The sequence below is a fragment of the Cydia fagiglandana genome, chromosome 7, assembly GCF_963556715.1.
Source record: "Cydia fagiglandana chromosome 7, ilCydFagi1.1, whole genome shotgun sequence".
NCBI classification, from domain to species: Eukaryota; Metazoa; Arthropoda; class Insecta; order Lepidoptera; family Tortricidae; genus Cydia; species Cydia fagiglandana.
In genome coordinates this window covers 16,279,264-16,297,764 of record NC_085938.1, presented here as the reverse complement: position 1 = coordinate 16,297,764, position 18,501 = coordinate 16,279,264, and the positions used below count along the sequence as shown (strand labels likewise).

Here is an 18,501-nt window from a genome sequence, read left to right as displayed (position 1 = left end):
AAGAATTTAACAATTCAATAAAATAGGTTTTCATGGGTGAGCAAAGTAACCTTGGGGAGCTAAAGTACCCCGACCTTACGGTACACTTCTTCAAGCATTACATTTGTAAAATGTATTGAATAATATATTATAACAAAATCGAATCACATCTACATGCCAGGGTATAATTTATGTACCACCTCTGACTTCTCCATGAACCCAAAGTGAAACGAAACTTGAAATCTTTTAATTAGTTTGTTAAAAGTTTTATTTTTTTGCAGAGACCGTATTAGGGACCGAGATCAAGGGTACCTGAGCGACCATCAATCAAGGTATGTACTAATTAGATTTGTTTTTACTAATTACCAACTTTTACTCTTATGATTCTCTGAAGAAGTCAACTGGCTTTTTATGGGATATCAATTTCTCAGCAAAATTACCGATATAAGTTAAGCTCACAGACTAGACACTTCACAGCAACGACTTTTAATATACTAAAATGTATATGTATACTATATAGTAAAGTATCTCTGATAACGTTTATGCAGAGTAGATTAATATTTTTTCCTGGCAACAGCTCTGAACATTTCCATTTAGAAGTATTTTTTCCAATTCTGCAAGTGATTCAACTGGAAACCGTTTAGTTTATTTTACTCGTTTACCGCTCACTTCGCGTCCGTTCGTTTTGGAAGTAAAAACGGATTAGGTACTGAGCGAGAAGTCAGAAAATACAATTTACGCTAGAAATATTGAATTATCAGTATTAGGTACAAATAATAAAAAAAAATAAGTTTTTTGATGCTGTGGATAAAAGGGTGGATAGTGTAAGACAAGTATGGGACCTAAAGGATTTAGAAAAATACGTCTGTTGAAAATTAGAATACTTTAAAGACTTACTCCATTATGTTAATTTTCTAAAATATTGAAGAGCAGTAAAATCCGTGCTGTAATCCTTTTCGTCCCTCCGTCTGAAATAAAGTAGATAAAGCTTTAATTTTTAACATTATATCGGAAACATTATAATGAAAATACGGAATGTGACCTGCAAATCTACCTCTGACGGCCCGATTCTAACTATACTTGTGTTACTTGACGTTTCTTCAAACAAAAACGTTACTTTTGACACTGAAACATCCAATCCAGATCGTTTCTAGATCTATTAATTGACGTATCTTAAAATTCAAATCGGGCAGTTAGACTACAAGTGTCCTTCCGTTACTTATAGGAATCGAAATTTAAGAAGTGTTTGAAACAAATTAGATTTCATGAATACATGGAATTACACAAACTATTTTCAAGAAAGTATTAAAAATAAGAAATCTAATTTTAAAGCGATGCTAACAGAAAAAAATCTAGTCTATTTGTGGCGTCTGGTGTCCTAAACGGATCTTACAAAATCAGATATAACAAATCCCTAAGCAGTTTTACGGCACGGCATGCCAAAAATAGACATCCCTACAGAATATATTTAAGATACATTTTCTTTCTCATTCAGTTTGCTGATTTATGTTATACTCGTATTATGGGTTGTCTTTATAAATCACAGCATAGAAAAACTGTTATCGCATATTGTAAATTATAAACCTATATATTTTTATTTTTATGTCAATGATTTCGTAATGATATTGATTTTTACACCTCTCTCCAGTTATCGTAATTTTAAATACATTAGCAATATTCTTCTTCCTCTTCCTCTTCCTCTTCTTCTTCTTCCTCGTGTTATCCCGGTATTTTGCCACGACTCCTGGGAGCCTGGGGTTCGCTTGACAACTAATCCCAAGAATTGACGTAGTCACTAGTTTTTATGAAAGCGACTGCCATCTGACCTCTCAACCCAGAGGGGAAACTAAGCCTTATTGGGATTAGTCCGGTTGCCTCACGAAGTTTTCCTTCACCGAAAAGCGACTGGTAAATATCTAATGATACATACTTTCCGAAATCTCATTGGTACGAGCCGAGGTTTGAACCCGTGACCTTCGGATTGAAAGTCGCATGCTCTTGCCGCTAGGCCACCAGCACTTCTCAATCTCAAAATTCTCTGGTAATCAAAGTCAATATGAGTCTTAACTAAACAATTGATATTTTTATGGTTCCTTTCCGAAAAAACGGAACCCTTACCTATAGGATCACTCGTTTTTTATCACTCGGGTTTTTTTAAAGATATTTCATTCACGTTCCATATGAAAAAATACATAGTTAAAAATTGGGTTATGTAACCTTTGGAACGTGAGTCCCACTCCTAAATGACAGGTTATTTTAGAATAGACAAAACTTTTAAAGCTATTCAATATTTAAGAAGCTGTCTGCAAAAATGACGGGGGCAGTGGCGACACGATTATGCTTTTAAATTTGCATTAAACTGTCATTCAGATTAATAATTAGGAACGAGCTAATAGAAAACTTCAATATTTCATTGAATTATTTATGTCTCAATTGATATTATATTTAATATTCATATACTATACATATACACTTGCCTTGAAGTGCGATGCAGATACTTCATAATCAAGTATTATAGTTCGTTTTTTTTAGCATTAGAAAGAACTCCACAGAAGCAAGCGTGCAATTTTTATCAGGCTCTTTTATTGTTAATAATTATTGAATTACCTTATGTAGCATGGTCAATACATATAATTTACTTCAAATTATTACCGCTAAAAGTGCCGGATTTGGAACCACAAGCTTACTTCTGCGAAGTTCTTTCTAATGCTAAAAAAAAACGGACTGTAGAGGTTCGTCGTTTAATTTGATATAATATATTCATATGGTAGGTAGGTACCTACTTTGTAACTGATAAAAGCAGCATATATAACTATCAGCTATATATATATCGTATTACCATATTCTTAACATTCTCAGTAACCAGCATAGGTCTTAGTGCTTCTCAGAAGACAATGGGGTAGTAGGTAGACATTATTCAAAATAATTATTCAGATTCTGGATAGGTTCTATAATTGAATATCCACGTTTGATTCTAGAATCAGCATTGTAATGATTAGTTGATTACACTGTGTAAGTTTTGGGTGATACAAGATATATTTAGGTATGTACGCGATTGTACTCATTGCTATGATCAGCCCTTACTATAGCAGCAGTAATTATGATATCACATAAGAATCTTGGTCCCCATACAATCTGATCTCTTTATGAGATGATAGAGTTGCTTTCATAACATAAGTTGCTCATAGTAATAAGTTAATTACATACTAAAATTAAACCATTTAGATTTGTAGAAATGGTAGCCTTATCACCAAATTGTATTCCATGTCAATAAAATATCTAGTAGTCGTTTATTTTACCTTTAGGTAGACACCTATGCAAACGTAAGTAATATGCGTACGTAAAATCATTAATCGTACACAGATGTACACAGATGTGTACGATGATTTTAACGGAAGTCGATATTTGCACTTAAATATACAATATACATATAAACCAGCTTTTCGATATCGATAAGCTTGCCCCTGTTAATTGTGTTTGCATTTAATTTATTACTTGAATGCTATTTACATTTAAACAACTATGAATTCATAAAGTGTACAAATAGGTATGATGATATTGATGATGTACCTACACTCAGGCATTAGGTAAACACGCCGAATATTTAAGTACATTCAAAAACCGTTTGCTACTTTACAATCCCAAAAATTACAAGTCAACATAATACAGTAATATTAAATTTATCCCCTAACGTCAAAACGTGGCAAGTCAAATGCAATTTTGATTTGTCAAAATAAAAATTCAAATTGGAATGGAACGGGGGCCTTTAATAGGCCTCTGGGCGGCTAGAGGAATATAAGAAATAAAGTATTTGTTTATGATATGTATAATTCTGCGATGTTATGTTAAGGGACCATGAAATTTACATGTGTAAATACAACATCTTTGGTATCTGCCTAGAACCAAGTCTAAAGTTCGTAGAATGCAGCAGTTTTTCGCTATAGAGGAAACTTTTGAAATTTATGCTTCATAAGTTTTGCGAGAAGTTTGCATATAACTAAACCAGAGTAAGCAAAGAAATTCGAATAATGAACACTGAAGAGTAGTGCTGCTTTACATCCTTTATTTTACTTACATTTGTTATAGTAACAGTAGTTTATATAAAACTCTTTATTATTACATTCAGAAAATTTTCTATCGCTTGCACTGTAACGAAAGAGGCCCTAGAACGATATTCAGATTTTTAAACTTATTTTATTCTTAGCATGATACCACCAAATGTTTAGTAAATTCCTATTTGCTATTTTCAAAATCATCCCGATTTCGAATTTATCACGATCGGATATATCGGTATCGGTATCATGTCAAATTGTTTGAAAACGAGAACTAATGGTATCTAACGTTTTTAAACTGTTCCAGTAGATTCTGTTGCGCACGGATTGGCCAGCGACTCACAATAGTTAATGCATTTATATTACCTGCTTACCGGCCTTACGGTGTCACAAGGCTCTCCGCTTACAGCTAGGCTCTTCATGTGAGACGATGTTAAAATAATAGCCACTTTACTAGGGTACATACAAGGATGGAAAATGTTACTCTTTGACCTCTATTGACTCTTTAGTCAGGACTTCAGAATACAGTTCTAGAAACAAATTGGTCCTAGGCATAGAGGTATATACATATTATATTCTAGGTCCATGGTCCTAGGTACTTTATTCCGCTTATGTTTGTTTGAATAGTTGTGAAGTACTTGCATGTAATTAACTTGAAGCGACGGATATAGTTTCTGAAAAAGTCCACAATCACCCACTTATGCACTTGAAATAGAACAAACACACTTTAAGAAGGAATATCATAGCAAAATCAGTAAAATCACTGACAAAATCTTTTCCAAACGCACTGACACTGACAATTTTTTTTTGTAAGTTAAAAAATGTTTTACTGAATTAACTTTTTGGATGCAATGGTAACCTTTTTATTAAGTTTGACAAGAGTCACTTATTTGATATAAATGTGACGTTATCACGTTACGAATCAAGGTTACTAATATCAAAAAGAATAGATAGTATAGAGGGGTCCTGTCAAAGTAAATTTTGTAGTCACGGTACATTTACTGCCATCTATCGACACACGATTAAAACTTAAAATAAAATTGAAAATGTATAAATGAATTAAAATATGTTTACGGATATATGATTATTAATTTTTATTGTTCCACAATGACCCATGTTCTTTCACTGATACGTGTTAAAATTGTTAAATATCAAACGGTGTCGCCAACGCCATCTAAACGACAATAGGCCAAAGGTGTATGGCGCCATCTATTCGACAGTGACTTTTGCTTGACATCCGAGGCACGTTTTTTTCTTAGACTTTATTTATCTTATACGGAGTTATATATATCTCTGCTAATATGAATGATTTTTTATGTAAAATATTCTGTACAATTTCGATTTATAACGCAGATTAGGTTATCTAGTATTTCACGAATACAGAATAAAACAAAACTGAAAATGAAGGTGACAAATCGACACATTAATCTAGATGTGAGTAGAAATGTAATGGAATGACGCACGGTTTAAGATATACTTACTTAGTTTTAGTCTACCCCTCAACAGCCATAGCTTTGAGCCCAATAGGGTATAGGATGAAAAATGAGACGAAGATTGCATTACCCTCGATGTCGTCGTAAAAAGTATAAAAAACTGATACTTACACTATCACAAGCTCAGCACGTATGTACCTATTAGAACAGAGCAATCGTTATCGTTTGTCTGATTTTTTTTTTGGTATTGATAATTCGAACTTCTCCCAAGTTCCGCGTTCCGTAATATTCATTTGTTCAAGTTGGGATACGTAAAGTTGAAAGTCGTCCACCTAGGCAGGCTAATGCTTTAAATATGAGGTAAAACTTACCAATAGACAATGACATAATTACTCCAAATGACATAATTACGGTCTAAATAATGGGTCCTTATCAAATGTTCTCTTAGTAAAACGTTACATTATTTTATTCTGTCTTTCGAGAGATATGTCTACTTTCGAGTAAAGAAGAGCTCAGATAAATTTCATAAAAAACATTTAGTAACTTGCTCTTATAAAAAGGTTATGTCCTAAATAGAAATGATTAAAAATAAAAATTGCGACAGACTAAGGTATCCTATTATAGGAAATTATTCCAAAAAGCAATTTAGCCGAATTACAAAGGATCCGTGAACAATCTCGGATTACCTATATATCTCTGCCTTAGTGTAACACGATAACGAACCCCAGCGACGTATAAGTACTTATTCTATTTATAATTTTATTTACTTGTTATTATAATTTACTTTATTGAGTCAAATTTTATAAAGATAAAGATTTTTTATTTGCAAGAATACTTATTCTAGAATACAAAGGTGGTGTTTTATTATGTGGTATGTACAGTATTCAGTCGCACACAACGACATGCAAATTTTACAAAAAATATTTATGTATTTACTAATTACTACTAAATATTGTAATCGATTAAAATTCAAATATTGAATGTCATAATAATTAATTAGTTAATAATAAAAATAGTTTAAATTAAATACTTTAATGCCAATTATATTCTAAATATTCCTTCACGCTATAGATAATAGATAAATACATTTTATAATACACGTTGTAACATGAGGAAACCGAATAATTTTAACCACGCATTTCTGAGTTCAAAAGAAGTAAAAAATGTAATATAAGTTTAGATCAATTTCGCCAAAAAAATTTTATTTTGTCTTGTTTTTTTCAATTTTTTGAATTTGTACATAAAAAATAAATGTTATTGGTAAACTTGTCACTACAAATTGATTTTATATTTAGACTACGTCCCACAGCAGCAACATCACCATCAAAAAGGCCTTTTACACTATGTAACAATAAAAACATGTTTTTTTTTTTAATTAATAATATCTCTGAAACTAGGCGAATTTCATAAAAGTTTATAGGACATTTTTGTCTCTAAATATGATCAGGAATACGCTGTTAAAATTATTCGGTTTCCTCATGTTACACCGTGTATGAAAAACACCTTTAAGAGTATATTCATACGAATAGTCCTAGCAAATGTCTTCAGTCATCGTTCCCTCGTGAACGTCATCTGCCACTCCGTTGGTGGGTCGAGGAACTGCAGTCACCCAAATGCTTAAAAATAAAGATTTTTGTCATCGCCTTCCAATTGAAACTTTGACAGATGATCGTTAAATGATATTGTGATACGGTACGAGTAACCACTTTATGAGTTTTTGCCCGGGATGATATAATAAATTCCTACTTGTAGGACATTTGGATACATAAAGTACATTTCTGCCTTATTCTTCTAAAAGTATGAACCTACATTATGTGTTAAATATGCATATTCCTTACGGTTGCTCACTCAAGAAAAATTATTTTGCATTCCTTTGCAAGCTTGCATTTCCTAGTGACAATTTAATGTTCTTCTACGTCACGTTCGTAAGTGGCAATATATATTTTGTGCTTCGGGACAGCAGCCATACCACTGACTGTACGGCTTGAGCTATAATTAAATAAAGAGAGAAAATCGAAAACACTACTGATACGCAAGTTTATTAGCCGAAATCTAACCTGATTTTGATTTTTCATGTTCATATTATACAAAATATCTGGGAGGCCGAGCTTTGCTGTAAAAACATATTTTAAAAACTAAAAACGCGCTTTTTCCCAGAGATAAGACCTAGCTAAATCGAATTATCGACCTCAAAAACCCCATATAGCAAATTTCATTGAGCCGTTTCCGAGATACCTAAAATATTTAAATAAATAAACAAGAATTGCTCGTTTAAAGGTTTTAGAAAGATAATATTTATGTTCTCCCATTACATGTACGTTCTGTAAGCATCAAGGTAACTGAGCCTATTTTGATCAATTGATTCGTTTTTATGATTCGGGTGTATTTGTCTTTTCTAAAATGTCAAGTGGGGTAAAGATAAAGTCAACAATTATGCTACCAATATTGAGGTAAAATTTCCCTAAAATTTTCCTCGTTCTATACAGAGGTTTTGATAATATTTGAGTGAGGTATCGATCTTGGGCGCTAGGGCTGAATTATTTCTTGACGTTTATTGCGTACGGGGACGTCCTCCGGGGCTCGACGACGCAAGCAATTTTACAAAAAACATTGGGCAAGAATCTAATATTATTTTATTATATGGTGTAATTGCTTGCCCAAAGGCGAAGAGTCGAGATCTAACGATTACACGTTTTATTAGTTTCGTAATAAACGGCGATGAATGAAATATTTAGTCACTTGATTTCACACGAGTTTAACGTAATGACACAAAAATAATAATTATATAAGTATATATTATAAATATCTTACACAGCTTTGTCAATGAACCAGGTGCATAATTCGCATGTAAATATTTTTATTAAACAGTACCGTTTATGATAAAGCCAAGTCAAGGTGTTACGAAAGACTGTATAGTGTCAAACGAAAGACTTTAAAATCTAAACAAACGTTACAACGGTACGGCAACGGGGTGTGGTACTACAGTACCACAGATAAAATGAAAGACAAAATGGATTTTTTTAAATCGTTACGTTGGATTGGTTACACTACTTAATAGACACCTTTCTAATTAACGATTACAAATAGGTACTACTGAAAGGATTTTTTTGTATATTTAACAGTTCATTCATTTCAAAACTTGCTTTATAAATATATGATAATAATGAGACTACGCCAGAACCTTTCTATATATATTTCCAGCCGACACGCTTGATCCTATTTTATTGAATTAAAGCTTCAACCCTTACTCTTCACATGAAAAATTATTGGTTGCGCTTGCTTGCACGCTTTAGCGCACAGCTTCATTGCCATTCAATTTGCTTCCATTTCCAACTGCAGCTGCAATACTGTTCATTTTACTATGATGGAAATTGAAAATGACAGCGACGCGTTTCCATAGTAAAATGAACAGTATTGCAGCTGCAGTTGGAAATGGAATGTCACTCCTCGCTCACTGATCGCTTGCGATCGCTTTACTCAGACACACCGGTATGGTCGTGGTATCCAATTATGTAGATAAATTTGTATCGGATGCCGGGGTTAAGAAACGCTTTCCTACCCAAAAATAGACTCATTATTATTATTTACCGTAAATTGAGCTCTTCTCTCTCCCCTAAATTGGCGCATGATTATAATTAAATTAATTAGTAGAGGTATGTTACACGGTAAGCTTCGAGTGAATCTATATTGATTCCAATAAACACAATGTTAATACACCAGTTCACGCAAAGTAAGCGCAAAATTTAAGGCGTCTGTGATAAATGTATTCGATGTTAGTCGTTTTACCGAAAGAATAAATTTTACAGTTAAAAATAGAGCAAAATAAGTTTTATAAAAGTCTATGTAAATACCGCAACATGGCGGACGTTAAAGCCGTGAGGTATTTAAATCCGACTAAGTTGGACTGACGTCCGACGGGTCCCCCGTCGGACCCGCGCCGTCCATTTCAAATTACCTTCGTTATTGACTTCTGAACTTTTATTTGAATTATTTTTGCTGTTTTGAATACTTTATTTCCTTCTTTAATGTTCGAAAACGACAGTATAGGGTTTTATTCACCCCGGACGACATGTTTTATATTATATACATTCTCAAGTAATGAGATTTTGTTCGATGGGGCATCTTTTACGTATGACTTCCTCAAGCGAGCAATTCAAACAATCGGAAAATTTGCTATATTTTCAAACAAGTTTAACAACACACCAAATGATCTTTCAAATTAGAATATTTTATATATTAGGTACAAGGAAAATGTTAGGGAAAAAATGAATAGCTGTAACACAACCAGCGAAATAAACCTGTTATACAGTTATTATCCTGAAGCCCTAGCAAAAGTGCCATATCCTGTTCCACTTTGTTCGAAGTTATTTATGGTGTTTTGAATTTTCTGCCGCCGCCCAGGCTATATCGTTTAACTTAAGCAATTTCGCGATGGGGAATTTCATACTCGTACGCTATGGATTTCGAACTCGGTTCATTAATTGAGGTTTAAGTGGCAACGGCGCGTATGTGAGTTTACATTTACGACGAGATACTGCGCTATTCACGCCATCGCAAATAAAATAATGTTAGGGGGAATTAATTAAAACATATTATGAGAGTTTCTGAAATCAAGTTTAATGTTTGTCAAATGTTACGAAGTAAGCGCATGTCGCTTTTCACGTACCTACACGTTGAATGTATGTTTCACAATAAGGCTGCGATTCCACCACAGATGTGCAAAGATATGTAGCGAGGGATGTGTTTGTTAAGAACAAATAGAATCCCTACACGCTGAATGAGGAAAACAAATGTAGTGATTCTTAACAAACACATCCCTCGCAATGCATCCCCGCACATCTCTGTTGAATACACAGCCTAATGTATAAGTATATAATTGTATGGTTATTATTGTGTTTCCTAAACACTTTAAAGTTATAATTCAATCTAAACGCTTAAAGCTATTTTCTTTATTTAGGGTCTAAAATAAACGCATCAACATCTAAAATTCCAAAACTAGCAAAGTCCATATTTGCTTATCGTGTTGTTGTGAGTGCCCCCAGGGGTATCTAACCGGCTGCTTTTGGTTCCATGCTCAAACATTGTAACCGCTGGGGTAACAATATATGTATTGCTTCCAGGATTCATAATACATTAATGTTCGTTGAAAGAATAAATTCTAAATATTTTTTGTGATTTATTCAATTAGTTCACAAAATGAGCGTTTCCGTTGTTGCAGTGATAGATTTTTCACGATTTTTATAATAACTTGGGACTTACATGACAATTCGAACGTATTTAATGACATTAGAATTATTTTTGAGTCATATTATTTAGTTATCGTGCATCGCGCCCGCGCCAATACAATACATGTATGTAAAGACTAGCAGACGTATTTGAACAATGAGATATCAAATACTAGATATTGAAACGATATGGATTGGATATGTCAGTTTCAAACAAGTGTAAAAAGTGACTTTTTGTTTTTTGTTTGAGGAGACGTCAATTTTGACACTTGTTTGACACTGACATATTATCCAATCCATATCGTTTCAATGTCTAGTATTTGACGTATCTCATTGTTCGAATATGGCAGCAGTATGAGCAAAATGAACAAAAACTATATTTGAATTATATGTTGGATGCCAGTCTGATATCAATGTACGTTCGAATTGGCCTGTCGATCGCAACGGACTTCTTTTTCGGTGGTTGCGCAGATTTTTCAAACTGCTTGCACTTGAACTTGATTGTCCATTTTTTAGACTCTCAGTTATGTAGAATATGATACCCTAAAATGTATTAAATGTTGTATGCATTGGGCGGACAGAATAGCGTCAGAGACAAACGCCACATTGCAGGCTAGCATGCACTGGGCCCATGACAGTCTGGAGAGCGCTGGTGAAAAGTGTCCACATTCGTCACGTCCCTCCGCCATCAGGATACGACAAGGAAGAAGAAAATGTATTAAAATACCCCTTTTTTTTGTCTAGTTTTGTAAGCGCCTCCCGCTGCGCGTCCTGCATCGGCGAATCTGCGAGGGCGGCGTGGTACCGGCACTCGGACGGCTGGCGGGGCGCGCCCCCGCCCGGCCCGCGCCGCTCCCCCTGGGATTCCCTGCCCAGCCTAAGGCATGAGGGCAGCCTTAACGACTCTGGCTACAGGAGTAACAGAGCTGACAGCTTCGAACAGAGGTATGATTTCAGAAACTACATATTATTATATTCTACACGGTGGAAAAAAATAACTGCAATCCCGTTGCCAGGGAGTTTTTGGGATTATACTGAACAACTTTAACTATGGGATCAAGCCCGAAATCGGGAAAAAAAAATTACCCTCCAAGGAAAATGGACCAGCCAAAATGTATGACACAGATAAATTTTTGCTCAGTATAATCCCATAACCTCCCTGGTAACGGAAATGCAGTTATGTTTTAGCCAACGTGTATATTAAATAAGGGCCCGATTCGGATTTTGAAATAGATATCTATTAGATGTCTTTTAGACATCACCAAGATACGATAACGATATGTTTAAGATCTAACCTGTCAAATTTGAAATTTGCGCGATTCAGGAGATACTCTTGAACGATTTCCACAGGCTATGATTTAGAGATCCAATTCATATCTAATAGATATCTTACTCTATCTAACGTAAAAGTGACATTGGTTGCCCGAATTGCGCTGCAAAAGAGAACTAGTTGTAGTATCTAAACTATAACGTATCTAGAATGGATCTAGTACGTGTCGTCTCTTGTGAATATCTCGAAGTTCGAATATAGCAGTAAGTCTCTCATTTAATGTTTCCTGGGATTCCGTGACCGGTTAGTGTGTTGCTCAACAAAAGCTCTATTCATGAATCACGAACATAAGCAATTTGTACCAAAATCATAAAAAAACATGTAAGGAAGTTTTGTTAGTAAGTATTACAATATAAAAACTACATATTCGAGATTAAAAATTGAATGTACGACCGCATATAAATTCGAAAATACTTTCAAAAATCTATTGACTTAATATCAAATGCTACTTTGAACCCGTTTGGAGAAATAGTTTTTTGCTATATTTTCATATAAACTAATAGGTACCTCACAATATTCACAAGTCAATGGACGTCGTCTATCATTCAGCAGAAGTGACAACAGTTATAATTATATCTCAACCATAATCATCACGTAAATTAAAAAGTTTTGGGACCCAAATTTTTGTATATACATATCTACACTTGAAGGAACAGATCAATCTATCCCAAAGTTCAAAAACACCTTGTCTGCCAGTTCTTATTTCAAAGGGTAGTTTTAGCAGTAGTTTATTAGGCTCGCAATTTGGAACATGGGAAATGCATTGGGTTGAATCTAATTTACTATACGATTATCGACCCTCTTCGCAGCTGCTTTCCGGAGTAATCTTGGATAGACCTTTACTTTACATAATGATATTCAACTAGGTACCTACATCATGAATTTTTATTATTTTTATAAAAGAAAGTTGGATTGTTATGTAGGTAGTGTAATGTGGTAAATGTCCACTTTTAGTGTTTAGCAGTAACGCTTTGGTTTACTGCGACATAAACGCATATTGCTTGTGTCAGCGCAACCTAACGTGTATATATAGGCAGGCATTTAGAGAATATACGTTCTTATACTATCACACATAAGGTGTTTGACTTCTACTCCCATCACCCGCACGAAACCATATCTTCCTCCTCGCGTTATCCCGGCATTTCGCCACGGCTCATGAGAGCCTGGGGTCCGCTTGACAACTAATCCCATGATTTGACGTAGGCACTAGTTTTTACGAAAGCGACTGCCATCTGACCCTCCAACCCAGAGGGTAAACTAGGTCTTATTGGGATTAGTCCGGTTTCCTCACGATGTTTTCCTTCGCCGAATAGCGACTGGTAAATCATCATCATCATCATCATTTCAGCCTATATACGTCCCACTGCTGAGCACAGGCCTCCTCTCATGCGCGAGAGGGCTTGGGCTATAGTCCCCACGCTAGCCCAATGTGGATTGGGGACTTCACATACACCTTTGAATTTCTTCGCAGATGTATGCAGGTTTCCTCACGATGTTTTCCTTCACCGAAAAGCTAGTGGTAAATATCAAATGATATTTCGTACATAAGTTCCGAAAAACTCATTGGTACGAGCCGGGGTTTGAACCCGCGACCTCCAGATTGCAAGTCGCACGCTCTTACCGCTAGGCCACCAGCGCTTGACCCGCACGAAACCATATATGTATAACTAGTACTGTCTTGTTATTTGAGTAGGTACTTACCTGCAGAATTTCAATTTGGTTCAGAGTGAAGCTATATGCAGTTAGGTAAAGTAAACTCGTACATACTCCTTTGCAAATTTAACTCCTTTAGAGCAAAGTTAAGGAAAAGTGTGCATGCGGGCGCACGATATTAACATACATAGTCATAGTCTAGCATATAATAAGTAATAACGAAGTTGTACTTGAAACTTTTAAGGATATTATATGTATATGCTTTAAAAAAATTGTCTCGTTGTATTATATATGTGTAAAATAATATTTTTATTTGTGTAGTTTATAAAGATTACTTTTTAGTTGTTCTAAAAAATACCTTCTTTCTGTTCTGAACTCTTACTGTTCTAAGATTCATTTTTAAGATATCTTTCTGTTTAGCCCGTAGGTTGTCTGGTAGAAAATACCTTTATTATTGCCATAGCCAAGGCAGTAAGAGTCCGACATTTACACATTATTTTTGTATTTTGTGCAATAATGTTTAAATATTTAATAAAACAAAATATTTCTGAGTGGTCTTGACAAAGTGCTATGTGATTATTTTTACTCTTGATACTAGTAACAACTATAATGATAAATAAAATCTACAAGTATTTGACGTTAGATCAACTAGAAAATAATAAAATAACTAAACATAGAACAATTTAATGTGCTGACCAACTAATATCATGAAAAGCGCCAGCTGAGAAAGGATAAGTATATATGAAATAATTGAACCATTATCTCTAGCCAGCAGCATGAGGCACTGGTCCCACCGCGAGCTAGTAAGCTATGAGCTATCGGCTATAAACACGAACAAAAGATAAGCACTCCCGTGTAAATAAAAGAGACACGGCGATATTTAATAGCTCACCGCTGGGCGAGTAACTATAAATATCGCCGTGTCTATTTTATTTACACGGGGAGTGCTTATCTTTTGTTCGTGTTTATAGCCGATAGCTCATAGCTTACTAGCTCGCGGTGGGACCAGTGCCTGAGTATTGTGGACCGGGCAGCCACTCAATAAGAACTCGGCCTGATACCCAGGCGGGGGAGGAAGGCCTTTGTATACCGCTTTATGATATACGAACCAATTTTACGGGCTTTGTCCCCCAAAATTAGATCAATTTCGTCAAAGAGTTCATCCCCGTTTAATGATAACTTGGTGTAACTTTCTAAATTAAATTTTAATGGCGATATTTACTATTTAGGTATGGCTATGAATTTAAGACACGTGTAGACAAGTTCACTATACACGGTGTAACAATACATGAGGAAACCGAATAATTTTAACCACGCATTTCTGAGGTCAAAAGAAGTAAAAAATGTAATATGAGTTTAGGTCAATTTCGCCAAATTTTTTTTTTTGATTCGTTTTTTTCAATTTTTTGAATGTACATAAAAAATTAATGTTATTGGTAAACTTGTCACTTAAAATTGATTTTTAATATTTTTTTCGTAGAACCTACTTTTTGCAAAGTGTTACTTGTCACTTTTTGACATCTATCAATAAGGATATTTAGACTACGTCCCATAGCAGCAACATCACCATCAAAAAGGCCTTTTACACTATGTAACAATAAAAACTTTTTTTTTAAATTAATAATATCTCTGAAACTAGGCGAATTTCAAAAAGTTTATAGGACATTTATGTCTCTAAATATGATCAGGAACACGCTGTTAAAATTATTCGGTTTACTCATGTTACACCGTGTATAACACTAGTGAAATTGATGGTAAAGAAAGTAATCAAATATAATGATCAATAAATGGCCCTTAGCCAGAAGTTCTATTTATTTACGACACAAATGTTCCGTATTTCAATAAAAACAGTCAATCTTTTCAGAAAACTACTGAAACAGCGGATATGACTCTCTTGGGAACAATAAAAATGTATATTCTCTGCATATATGTCTAGTCAACGATTCGTGAAACGAATGGGAGACAAAACATACAGGTTAAACCGAACGTGTACTGCGAGTAATAGCAATATATTATGTTTACGACGGTATTAAGTGGGGTAGTGATAAATAACCGTGTCCAATGAAAGAAAGAAAGAAAGAAAATCTTTATTTCAGGCAACTAACTAGTGGCCCATACATAAATACCTTAAAACTAGCATACATATTATAAAAATATATTTTAAAACTAAACACTACAAATCACATTATGGCGTGTCCAATGTCTGTGGTGTGAGTGAGAGCTTGATAAAGTGACTACATTCGTATTGTATAAGTTTGTATTGGTTTATCAATAACAGACACTTTTTTCCAGTTCAGTGAATCTGTGGAATTAAGGGTAGTCCTACTAGGAGGATTCGAGACACTTGAATCTTAGGGAGAATATTGTGTTTTGGAAACTTTCCAGTAATCGATAACTGAGACTTTGTGACAATATTGTGATAAGGACGAGACACCTCCCGAGTAAAACACTGAACTAAAACAACTGAAGTTGCGTTTTCTAATTTTCCCTATTTAATTGAGACATTAGGCAGTTTGAACTGCACTAGGTACTGCAAATCGTCGGGTGACAAGCAAAAGTCACTAACTAACACCATTGAAATTATTGGACTATAAACCGTGTTAGAAGTGTAATAAAGTGCACTGTTACTTTAATTTTTTGATAGTACTTAGTGACTTTTGCTTGTCACCCGACGAAATGCAATAATATGAAAAAAAAGCATTAACAGACTCGAACAAACAACGATGATGATATTGATGTCAGCAAAAAGTATTTATTGTCTATTCGAGTAGGTAGATACGTTTCATACAGGAAAATGGCCACTGATATTGAGTTATTTGTAACAAATTAAAATGTATTAAAGTATCCTATAACTCGGATAAAATTTTCTAATATAAATGATAGTTTAAAGTTGAAAACTGGATAACCGTTTAATTTATCTATCGGTCGCAGCCCCGTCGTTAGCGGGACAAATGTCCGTCCGTCCCATTATTATTACAGCTCTTATCTTTGTGTGCGAGACTATGGGCCCGATTCGGATTTTGAAATAGACATCTATTAAATATCTTTTAGACATCACCAAGATACGATAACGATGTTTAAGATCTAACCTGTCAAATTTGACATTTGCGCGATTCTGGAGATACTCTTGAACGATTTCCACAGGATATGACTTAGATATCCAATTCACGTCTAATAGATATCTTACTCTATCTAACGTAAAAGTGACATTGGTGGCCCGATTTGCGCTGCAAAAAGAACTAGTTGATATCTAAACTACAACGTATCTAGAATGGATCTAGTACGTGTCGTCTCTTGTGTATATCTTGAAGTTGGAATACGGCAGATTATTATTATATCTCTTATCTTTGTGTGCGAGACTATGATAAATAAATTATCCGATGGCTCCCCAAGGACATTACTCCTCATTAGGCTTTGTTATACTTGCTATAACAATTAGATAAACAGTCTTGAACTTTTTCCTTTCTAGTTAGTATAATTCTGTAATGATATATCTCGCGTTACTTTTACTTCATATAAGTTTGCGCTTACCTATATATTTTTTTTACAACAAGATGTCGTAAGTTTAATACGCGCTCTCGCGTAAATGGAGAGTATTTTCTCTTGAAGTCATAAATGTTTCTTTATGTTGCTACAACTGGCGCGATAACTTTATCAACGTCTTTATGTGATATTGTAACGGAAGACTAAACGACATTTCCTAAGGCTGTTAGAAAAAATCACCGCGTACGGAGTTTACCAACTTTTCCGTTCAGTCATTCTCTCGCAAAGATCCGCGCGTCTCCAAATTGCTTAATTCAAAATACGAAAATTCGATCACCTAACTGAAGCAGCACTTTTATGATAACAATTCTATTCAAGTTTTGTAAGAAACTGTTTGAAGAAATAATTTAATATGTTGTTTATGTAATGGTTCTTTGGTTATAATTTTGTTCTTTGTTCTTTTATTATTATAATAATTGTTCACTAAGATAAAGTTTTGCTTTTACTTAGTTAACTTGATAAAATTACAATTATATTAAAAGTTGGTAGTAGAGTTAGGAGGAGAATGTTACATTATTTTAAATGATATACATATATTCATTTATATGCTTTGTGAAAATGATCATACCTACTTGCATAGTATTTGTACAATTTATCTCGTTAACAAAGGCTGTGTATTTTCTCTAACTAATGGGTCTACGGTTGGACTATTAAAGGATACCCTATTTCCTACCCCTACCCCTCTGTATGTACGTATTTCATTTATTAAAACCAATTTCCACGTGACGTTAGCATAAAATATAGGGAACGAAATTCCCTCGGGATGAAAATCATACGAAGTCACGTTATAAAAAGGCTCTTTCAGTAATTAAAATCCTGCCCGCTTTACGGACGGCTATATGTATGAATAGTGGGTTAAGCCTGAATGACAAATTGAATTACTTGCCTAAGTATCTGATTTGGGGTAGATTTTAAAGGTTACATTCTAATGCTACCGAGATTTAGAGAATACAGTATTGTTTAAATAAGTTGCTAAGTTACCAATACCAATCGTTTATTCTTATATTTGACAGTTATACCGGGTGTTGCCTGTAACACGAGCAAAGAATTAAAACATAGATTGTACTCCTCAAACGATGACACTTTTGTTCAGCAACTTTTAAAAATAATGAAGTACTTAGAGTCCCTATTTTTCACACCAAATAAATATTATCTTCAATGGACGCCATCGCCACGCTATATCATTGTGATTGACGTTGCTTGTCACGCCGTAAACATAATAAAATTTGCAATACATTGCGTCTTAGAATAAACTTTAAAGTGTATTAAAAATTAAACCACAAGTT

The 18,501-nt window shown here is 34.4% G+C and overlaps 1 protein-coding gene across 23 annotated transcripts in view; it reads left to right on the top strand.

Moving 5' to 3' along the window:
• LOC134666028 (protein still life, isoform SIF type 1) overlaps window positions 1–18,501 on the top strand; it is a 156,893-nt gene that overhangs the window by 44,983 nt on the left and 93,409 nt on the right. For all 23 annotated transcript variants that reach the window (XR_010098442.1, XR_010098443.1, XR_010098441.1 and 20 more), the window contains 2 exons: window positions 261–311; window positions 11,434–11,634. Coding sequence is in view for 20 of the 23 variants with exons in the window: in XM_063523127.1 (XP_063379197.1) it covers window positions 261–311; window positions 11,434–11,634 (252 nt within the window). In the remaining 3 variants the exon portion in view is untranslated. The remainder of the gene's footprint in view (window positions 1–260; window positions 312–11,433; window positions 11,635–18,501) is intronic.